Source organism: Pseudomyrmex gracilis, unplaced genomic scaffold, assembly GCF_002006095.1.
Source record: "Pseudomyrmex gracilis isolate BER0280 unplaced genomic scaffold, ASM200609v1 scaffold_230, whole genome shotgun sequence".
Lineage (NCBI taxonomy): Eukaryota > Metazoa > Arthropoda > Insecta > Hymenoptera > Formicidae > Pseudomyrmex > Pseudomyrmex gracilis.
Genome location: NW_018020814.1, coordinates 112,369 through 121,499, shown reverse-complemented (window position 1 = coordinate 121,499; position 9,131 = coordinate 112,369). Strand labels below are relative to the sequence as shown.

Below are 9,131 nucleotides of genomic sequence, written 5' to 3'. Positions count from 1 at the left end.
AGTACAATATTACAAGTATATAAGTACAACAATAATATTACAAGTATATAAGTACAATATTACAAGTATATAAGTACAATATTACAAGTATATAAATACAATATTACAAGTATATAAGTACAACAATAATATTACAAGTATATAAGTACAATATTACAAGTATACAAGTACAACAATAATATTACAAGTATATAAGTACAATATTACAAGTATATAAGTACAACAATAATATTACAAGTATATAAGTACAATATTACAAGCGTATAAGACAGTTAAACTAAAAAAACAAGTAAATAAGTATAATAAAATAGAATGAGAAAAGCTTACCTGTAAGCTCGTCTACCGTCTTTCCACCAGACTGTATGGCAGCAATAGCTTTATCTTTCTGAGCTAGTGGTAGAGTTCCTTGCTTTATCATATTTATGGCGTTTTTTCTTGCAATTTCCAGTAACTTTTTCTTATCAATTTCAATTCGTTCTCTGTAATAAAAATATTAAACAAATTATAGAAAAATATAAAAAAAATGATTAAATGTGGAAATAAAGTCTCAAATGATATTGCTAACTAACTTTCTTTCTCTACTCCTGCTTCGACCTTCTGTATACTTGGTTCTGCTCCTACTGTGACTTCTGTGTCTGCGTCTTTCATTACTTCTGTCCCTGTCACGTCTTTCTCTGCTTCTGCCATCTTGTCTTTCTCTTCCATTACTTCTGCTGCGATGCAAACTATGTCGTGTTTTTGATCTTGATCTTCTTCTGTCTTGTGAATGATAACTCGTACTTCTTTTACCATCTTTATCTTTTGTAGATCTATAATATTTGAAAAATCATTTCTAATTATCAATCCTCTAATTATCACTTGTACAAATCTCATTATTTTTATCTTTATTTTCAATAAATACTAACCTTCTTTTTTTATCTTTTTCTCTCAAAACCAATCGGAGATCTGTTTTTAATTCTCTCAATTGATCTTCCGCGGATCCTATGCTTTTTGTTCTGTCTCTACTTGGACTAAACGACAGTGATCTATTTCGAAATGGAGTAAGATTCAAATTATGTTCTCCGTTATCCTCGCTGCTGCTATCAGATATTTCACCTTCTTCCACTCCTTCAGCTTTTGCCTTTTGTTTGTCTTCAATTGCTTTAACCGTTTCACTATAAACGACACTGTTTTTGAGATCTTTTATCAATATTTTTCCTTGAGCAGATTGCTTTGCCTTTTCTATTTATAAAAAAATTATGCATGTGTTAAAGATATGTAAATATTTGTTCTTCTTTTTATAATTGTAACAACAAATTCTTAGATCTGTCACACTTATATCATTTTCAGGAACAATTTACAAATTATTACTAGTGGTATAAATTATTAACATATTAGCATACCAACCAATTGGTCTGGATATTATTGGCTCGTCAACTTCCTCATCTGTTTTCTTTAACATTGGCGGTAAACAAGGACTGTCGGAACCATCAGCAGTCTCTTTTGTTACATCTGGTTCTGTTTTTATGTGTTGCTGATCATTCAGTTTTGATATATTGTCTCCGGTCAGTATGTCATCTATACTTGTCTTTTCTGCAATATCAAATATTTCCGCATTATTATGTTTTGCAATCTCTAGGTCATCATTCTCCAGTTTTGTCGCTTTGGCTTTAGGCTCCGATTCAGACGATCTGCTCGAAACAGATCCGTGCCTACGTTTGGACTTCTTCTTGTGTTCTTTCTTCTTCTTCTTTCTAACACCTGGAAGATAGATACAAAAAACATAAAAAACATTTTATTATGTTTAGCAACATAAAGCTAAATACACAACACCAACCCTCGGTGTCGCTGTTACTATCTGAGGAATTATTCCTTGACTTTTTCTTTTTGCTTTTCTTCTCTTTGTGTTTGTGTTTTTTTTTCTTTTTCTTCTTTTGCATCTTCGACTTGACGTTTTCGGCATTGCCGTTTGGAACTTGCTGATCTCTACTGTCCGACGATCCTACATCGTCATCAACCGCGTTAAACGTGCTGAAGAGTTCCGTCAAAATTTCATTGGACGACTTCTCGGGCAATCCGGGCTCCGATTTGACTTTAACACCATCGACGCCGACGGTTGTGATTAAGTTTGCGATATCAAACAAATCTGCCATCACGAAGTCGCGAGTTCGTACATATTATTTATTTTATACAGATATAAAGAATATAAAGTCCCGCAATTGGTAGCTCAAGATTATACTTCACACATGTACACAAGTTCATCATACTCATAGGCCGCGGTTACATATATAATAAATAATTACAACTCGAAATCGATCTTAACCTATCCTACTGTGTATATTAGTACATACCATCGCATACAAATACATATATATATATACATGTACGGCGGCATTAAAAATTCGCGGAAGCAAGCACGGGGATGTCGGAAGGCAAAAGCAAGGGTTGCTCGTGGCGTCAACGAGCGCCGTACAAACTAACTTCAGTGTAGCAAGGTTACGTTTCAAAATCCTACCTTGATAACCAAAAACTATAGTACACGTGACATAAAATATAGCATTTTAGTAACCAAGGTAGGATTTTGGAACGTAACCAATCAGTGTTGTCGCAAAGTCGCGTTTTCGCGTATGCGCACTGCACCGCCAATCAGTTTCTTCTAAGATCCGTGTTTTTACGCATGCGCTCTTAAATAGTAGTATCACTGCCGTATCTACTTTCGACATCATTCAAGGTTCTGTTGGGACCGAAATAATTTTTCATAATTAACGTGTTTTCTAATGATATTTATTTTGTTTTTTAATAACATTTAAATAAAACAATATTAACCTTTTTAGTGCCGGAGGCCGATATATCGGCCCTCGCTGCACTGGCGAAAAGTGCCAGAGCCGATATATCGGCCCTCACCTTATACCTTTGTTATTTATGTAATTTTCAATGAATATAGAAAAATTAGCGTCATTGTTTTATTCTCTATTTTGTCCTTAATACACTGCTTTTTGAATTATTTATATTGCTTTTTGTTTGGTTTTTATGAGCCTTTTTCCAAATCCTAGTAAAATCGTAAAATTCGGCCGGTTATCTTCGCATAAGCACCTTTTTTTTCGCCCGGCACTAAAAGGGTTAAGAAAATAAGATTTAAAAAAAAGATAGAAATAAATAAACATAGAAATAACATTTAATGTAATATTTTATGTGGCAGAAATCCCACAAATGCCAACATTTGTTGCGGGGGTAAGGAAAACTGCCAAAAACCTTATCAGTATTCAAAAAAAAACAAACATACATTCTTTTATTTTAACAAAATTAAGTAATATAATAATATATAACAGTCAGTAGCGCAGTGTGCTACTGAAGAAGTCAGTATTTCCGATGTCAGAATTGAATTCTAAGAAGCCAGAATTCATATTTCTATCTTTTTTTTAAATCTTATTTTCTAAATATTGTTTTATTTAAATGTTATTAAAAAAAAACAAAATAAATATCATTAGAAAACACGTTAATTATGAAAAATTATTTCGGTCCCAACAGAACCTTAATAATGTCGAAAGTAATACGGCAGTGAGACTACTATTTAAGAGCGCATGCGTAAAAACACGGCTCTTAGAAGAAACTGATTGGCGGTGCAGTGCGCGTGCGTGAAAACCCGACTTTGCGACAACACTGGCCGCAGCGTGCTGTTGTATGTGAAAAGGTACCTTTAGTGATCTAGCAATATGGCCGTCACCACTCCGACGCTTCGGTTGTCATTGGTTACCAGGCAATCTCTTTATTCCAAAGACCTTGTTACTTTAGGAATCTCCCTAATTGGAGATTCGACTCTGAGACTGCGCATGCGACACATCGTGCTTCCTGCATCCCGTCCTTCACAGCCTTTTAGTTGCGCTTTTGCAAGTATTTTCCTTTCTTACTGCTTTTACACGCACTTATTACAAGTAAGTACGTACTTCTGTCTAATACTACCCGCTTTCCTAAACTTAGNGGGTACTTTGTTACTCCAGTTGGAGAAATCAACCATTCAACCGTTTACGGTGAACATACCAAGAAAATCACTATTCAAGCTTAGAATGGCGTATGGACTATCTTGAGTCGGTCCTTTGAGCCACATATGCACCAAACCAAACCATCTCCCTAATTGTTCATATTGGTGATTCACATGATTATTATTATTTAGTCCATAACCTACCTACACTACCAAGTGTATAAATACGTGATGTAAGTTCGTGGCTCTCGTTTTGAGAAACATTATCAAGAATTTATATATCTTATTTGTAGTGATATACGTGCTTGCATATATATCTCTGTGCATATACCGCATTGACATGACACACAGACTGTGAATTATGTCAAGTGCGTGTCAGCCGGCCAGATGTTTTTTTTTCTTCTGTGTGTTACATACGTATAAACAACACCCGCGATACAATACACCGCGAGTAGGTTCCAAAAACTACCACCTTGGCAATTAAAAAAACTAATAGCACACGTGATGTGAAATATAGTATTTTGGTAACCAAGGTAGGAGTTTTTTTTTTTGAACGTTTACCTCGCGTAATAACGTGTTCGGCTGAATAACCTAGGTATCGTATTCTGTATCACGCAATGTGGTGAAAATTTCCAAAAGTGAGCAAATTTACCAGTTGTTGACAATAATATCACAGTGAGATCATAGATGTAGATGTAAATTCGCTCGCACTTTTGTCATTTCCACTACGCTGCGTGATACAGAATCGCGATCCCTTCATCTAACCCTAGTCTAATTTAAACCCTAAACCCTAAACTCTGATTTCGTTCAGATTTGCACACATTTCACATTACATATGTGAATGTGTGTCGTTTATATTAATTTTAGAGTCCAGATCGATGTTACATACCAGCAGGAAATGTGCGTTTTGTAACAAAATAGTAGTTACATCAGCACACACTATTTTGCTCTGTTGATCAGTTCACCGTTTCGTTTCAACATCAGGATAACATTTGTAAGTTCTAACAGATCGTAATGTGTTTTGACAGATAATATGGGACAGTTTCACGATACAATTATGGGCACGGCTCCTCGTGTGATATTCGACGAGAACAGTGACAACGGATTGGTGATTTGCGAAAAATACATACCGTCTGAATTATTGGCAGAGATTCTGTGTCACGCCAATCTCAATACCGTGCTTAATTGTCAATTGGTGTGCAAGCGTTGGAAAATGTTGATACAGAGTTACGTGTGGCGTAAAAAAGCAGAATTAACATTGGGCAAGTCGTTTCCGCGATATAAGAAGATACCTTGGGAAGTGTTTTATTTAATATGCAAGAAGAAACCGTTTGAGAAAAACTTGGTGAAGAATCATTCCGGTGCGAACAAGAAAAAATATTGGCGGATTGTTAGGGAAGGTGGAGATTCTTGGAATGTTGAAGAACCGCCTGTTGGCGTGCCGGAGTTACCATTGACCGAACCAGTGTTTGAAGGAAAACAAGTTTGCTTTGTGACATCTTTTCAATCCTGTCTTAAAATGCAGCTTATAGATCTTGTAGCCGAGGGATTTCATCCTTACGTTCTGGATGTTATACAGCCGTCTATAATGGTAATCTATAATATATTGTTAATTGTAAGACACAACTTTATAAAACTTATATATTATTTTATATATTAATATATATATATATATATAAATAATTAAATATATAATAGTGATATTTTGTATAACGATATATATTACAGGTAAGCGAATGGTATAGCTGCAGATGGGATTGTCCTGCACAATATGAATGTGAAGTTATGTTATGGAAAGAAACTAACAATGATTATGATTTTGTATATTACGACAATAGCGCATTGTTAGATAAGTTTGTATTTCACGATAGTATAGAAGGAGAAAGACAGAATAAATGGATACACGTAAGTATCTCTCTGAAAATAAAATTTAAGTTACAGAAAATTAAAAAATATTTGAATACAGTGTATAAAAAATACTGATCTCTTTAAGTTTTTCTATTTTTTTTATTTTGTATATATTTAGGTTTCACATGTATTTGAAAATTACGGACAAGGCCTCAGAAAAATTTCCTTTTTACATGGCGGGCAAGATAAATCATTTTGGGCGGGACATTATGGTAGTAAAATGGCTGGAGCATGCGTGTACGTAAACATTCCATCTGCCGTTCAACATATTTCTGATGATGAATTTGATACACAATTTCTAGATGAATAAGTTTATTTAATATAACTAAAATTACATATATATATTTTGTGTTAAAATTTATATACTTATATTTATATTAAGTCAGTAACATAAATATTGTTAACATTGTTAATAAATAGAAATATATATCTATTTTAAATAAATTTGCCAGATTGTGTATTATATACTATATTAAATTGTGATATAGAAGTTACACACGCGCGCACACACTACGAGTGCAATTGAAAAGCTATTTCGATCAAATTTTGAGGCGCAGAGTCTTGATGGCACACATATAATTCCTTGGGATGGGGATTCGTATAGAGGCGTCCAATTACCCAGAAAGATGTATTTTCCCATTCAAACAATACACCATGCTCCTTAACAGCGATTAAACTTCTGTTGATAGTTTTGTCTATGTCTTGATTTAACATCTTTTTAAATCTTATTGTGTTATGTAACAATCTGTGGATAATATATACACATTTATTGAAATTCATAAGAATTTTGTTATCCTTCGGTGTATTTTGAATAGGTATCGACGACAGTAGAATACCCTCCACCGTGTCCAGATGAACATAGTGATATAAGTAATTTTTATTGCCCGCAGTTAATTTCTTCGCTATCAAGTATTCAGCTTGGTTCAACAAGCGCTCTCGTATATTAGATATATCCGTTGCGAGTACGTGACTGTCATTCTGTAAATGAATATAATATATATATCCTAGGAATTTGTTACTGTTTTTACTTGTCCAAATTATTGTATACATGACATTTGTTTAATAATAACAAGCTATTTTATTTTAACAAGAGGTTTTAGCAGAGTATGTAAAGAAAATTACCTTGTACACATCAATATCCGAATCACTGTCGTCCGAATATCTTGAAGCTGAACTGACTTTATCTCTAGTTGCTCTTCTTCCAAGTATAGGCATTGCTTCGTCGCTCACTTCACTCACACCGCCCGTTCCTTGGCTTAGCGAATCTTCGGACGTTTGTAGAGAATATACTGAGAATATCGATTTTATAAAAAATTTTATAAAATTAATTTTACCGCCTCTACATAGCGCAAATCTGTCATATGTCACTCACCGGAACCCGATATAATGTGATTTTCTTCAGAACTACGTTTTTTCAAAATAGAAGACGCTTCTTGTTTTTTATTCACATTAGAATTAATACTCTGCTTAGATGATACAACTGGCGAATCGGACGATTTTATTAATCCAAATAAATTTTCTGTTATACTGGACGAGGACTTTGTCGTCGTATGTTCCTCATACGATATTACTTCCGGTCTGATATTAGACAAAATCCACTTTGAGGCCAAAGTTGTGACTCCTATTTTTTGTATATGCTTCAGCGTTTCTTGCGCTTCTTCCACGTAAAATATATCCGGACCTATTGCGTCATTATATCTAAAATTTAAAAAAAAATTAAAATAATAAAACAAACAATTTAGAATGTTAAGATAATAAAACTTTAAAAGTACTTAATACAATAATACTTAAAAAAAGTGATACTTTAAAGTAAAGAAATATTATTTGATGTAATACAGTTGTACACCTACGTTGCGGTACATCCGCCAGTTTCTAATAGAACTGCCAATAAGTCATGTCCATATCCGACAATTAGTAAAAACCATTTTCCGTTGGGTATTGATAATTGACTATTATTACTATTACTAGTTTCATTGTTTCCACGATTACACGACGAAGGATAAACCTGCTTCCACAAAACAAGACACTTTACTTGCTCCTGATTTACCAAATTTAGAAGACCGTTGTGTCTCAAAAATGAATGTACATCAATCAAATCGTCGTGCGGCAAATGAGATCCCAGAAGATAACATTTGTGATAGATACAGCTTCCCAATATCGTATACAATCTCTGGCAATCCATAGGATCCTCATTCTATCAAAAATGCATAAGTCTGTAATATATATAACTTGTTTAATCAAATAACCATACAAACAGAAGTAAGGTCAATATCGAGTAAGAAACAGATTGATAATATATTTAATCAAAATTAATTATACATTAAAATTGGGAAACGTTTCGGACTACACGCGAGTCATCATCAGTCTCTCACGACATCAATATATAAAATAAAGAAAAATCTAAAATTACATCTTGGTAGAAAGTGATTGCGGAGTGTAATAGAATTCCATACGACGCGAATTTAATTTCAATAAATACAATATAAATATATTTTACATATACCGCCAGGTTGTTCGTAGTAAAAGATTATAAGTGAGTCGACTCATGAGTATGTTGTTGAGAGTCGACTGCTACGAGATCTTTCTGCTCGATATTGACAGACCTTATACTTCTGTTTGTTGTTCGAAAAACGAGCGCAATCGATTCTATTAAAATAACTAATATATTCTGAATAGTTTTAAAAACAATTTAACGATTATATTGATATACCCAATCTCTGTAATCCATAGCTTCCATTTCGCTCAATGCGGCATCAATTTGAATTTGCGCGTCTCTCGGTAGCTGAATAAAATTTGCAACTGAAAAAGCACTTCTGAATTTATAATTTTCTACATTTTCCATATCATTTTGCGGTTTTACGAGATTCTGCCTGGCATCATCATTATCTTTGCAGAAATCTTTGACGTTTATTAATCTGTGCATAATTAAAGTGAAAAAATGATCTAAGAAGATCCGATTCTCCGATGTAAAACATTTTGTCAGCGACTGAAAAATAAATTCCAATGTCCTGACAATATCTTCTGTGATTTTGACGGCTTCCTGAGAATTGCAGCTAAGAAAATAATTGACAAAAAATTAGAACAATTGTTATTATTTTTAGTGTGCTGTATTCTAAATTTAAATAAACCTCACCATTTGTTAGGTAAAGCTATTAAGAGCAATTCGTCATCGTGAAATGTATATATGATATGAGCTTCTTCTTCACCTGTTCGAACGGTTGTACTAAAAAAAATTATATATATATAAATATAATTATACTAAAAA

At 33.6% G+C, this 9,131-nt stretch overlaps 3 protein-coding genes across 3 annotated transcripts in view; 1 reads left to right on the top strand and 2 right to left on the bottom strand.

Annotated features, from left to right (window-relative positions):
* LOC109858920 (protein SON) overlaps window positions 1-2,358 on the bottom strand; it is a 7,510-nt gene extending 5,152 nt beyond the window's left edge. The window contains exons 1-5 of the mRNA XM_020436636.1: window positions 1,817-2,358; window positions 1,387-1,740; window positions 906-1,221; window positions 570-809; window positions 328-479 (exon numbers count right to left, since the gene is read on the bottom strand). Coding sequence (XP_020292225.1) covers window positions 328-479; window positions 570-809; window positions 906-1,221; window positions 1,387-1,740; window positions 1,817-2,132 — 1,378 coding nt within the window. The 5' untranslated portion in view covers window positions 2,133-2,358. The remainder of the gene's footprint in view (window positions 1-327; window positions 480-569; window positions 810-905; window positions 1,222-1,386; window positions 1,741-1,816) is intronic.
* A 2,245-nt stretch (window positions 2,359-4,603) lies between these two features.
* Window positions 4,604-6,246, top strand: LOC109858933 (F-box only protein 6-like). The gene is made up of 4 exons (XM_020436657.1): window positions 4,604-4,858; window positions 4,987-5,549; window positions 5,687-5,863; window positions 5,985-6,246. The coding sequence occupies exons 1-4, from the start codon at window positions 4,837-4,839 to the stop codon at window positions 6,174-6,176; spliced, it is 954 nt and encodes a 317-aa protein (XP_020292246.1). The 5' UTR covers window positions 4,604-4,836; the 3' UTR covers window positions 6,177-6,246.
* Window positions 6,247-6,354: 108 nt separating this feature from the next.
* Window positions 6,355-9,131, bottom strand: part of LOC109858931 (protein inturned) — a 4,781-nt gene continuing 2,004 nt past the window's right edge. The window contains exons 6-11 of the mRNA XM_020436656.1: window positions 9,000-9,089; window positions 8,577-8,919; window positions 7,717-8,060; window positions 7,239-7,564; window positions 6,989-7,155; window positions 6,355-6,844 (exon numbers count right to left, since the gene is read on the bottom strand). Of these exons, the coding sequence (XP_020292245.1) occupies window positions 6,377-6,844; window positions 6,989-7,155; window positions 7,239-7,564; window positions 7,717-8,060; window positions 8,577-8,919; window positions 9,000-9,089 (1,738 nt within the window). The 3' untranslated portion in view covers window positions 6,355-6,376. The remainder of the gene's footprint in view (window positions 6,845-6,988; window positions 7,156-7,238; window positions 7,565-7,716; window positions 8,061-8,576; window positions 8,920-8,999; window positions 9,090-9,131) is intronic.

Coding starts and splice junctions, on each gene's coding strand:
- LOC109858933 (XM_020436657.1), top strand. CDS start 4,837: ATGTTACATACCAGCAGGAAAT. Junction 4,859..4,986: donor GTTACATACCAGCAGGAAAT/GTGCGTTTTGTA, acceptor GTGTTTTGACAG/ATAATATGGGACAGTTTCAC. Junction 5,864..5,984: donor GACAGAATAAATGGATACAC/GTAAGTATCTCT, acceptor GTATATATTTAG/GTTTCACATGTATTTGAAAA.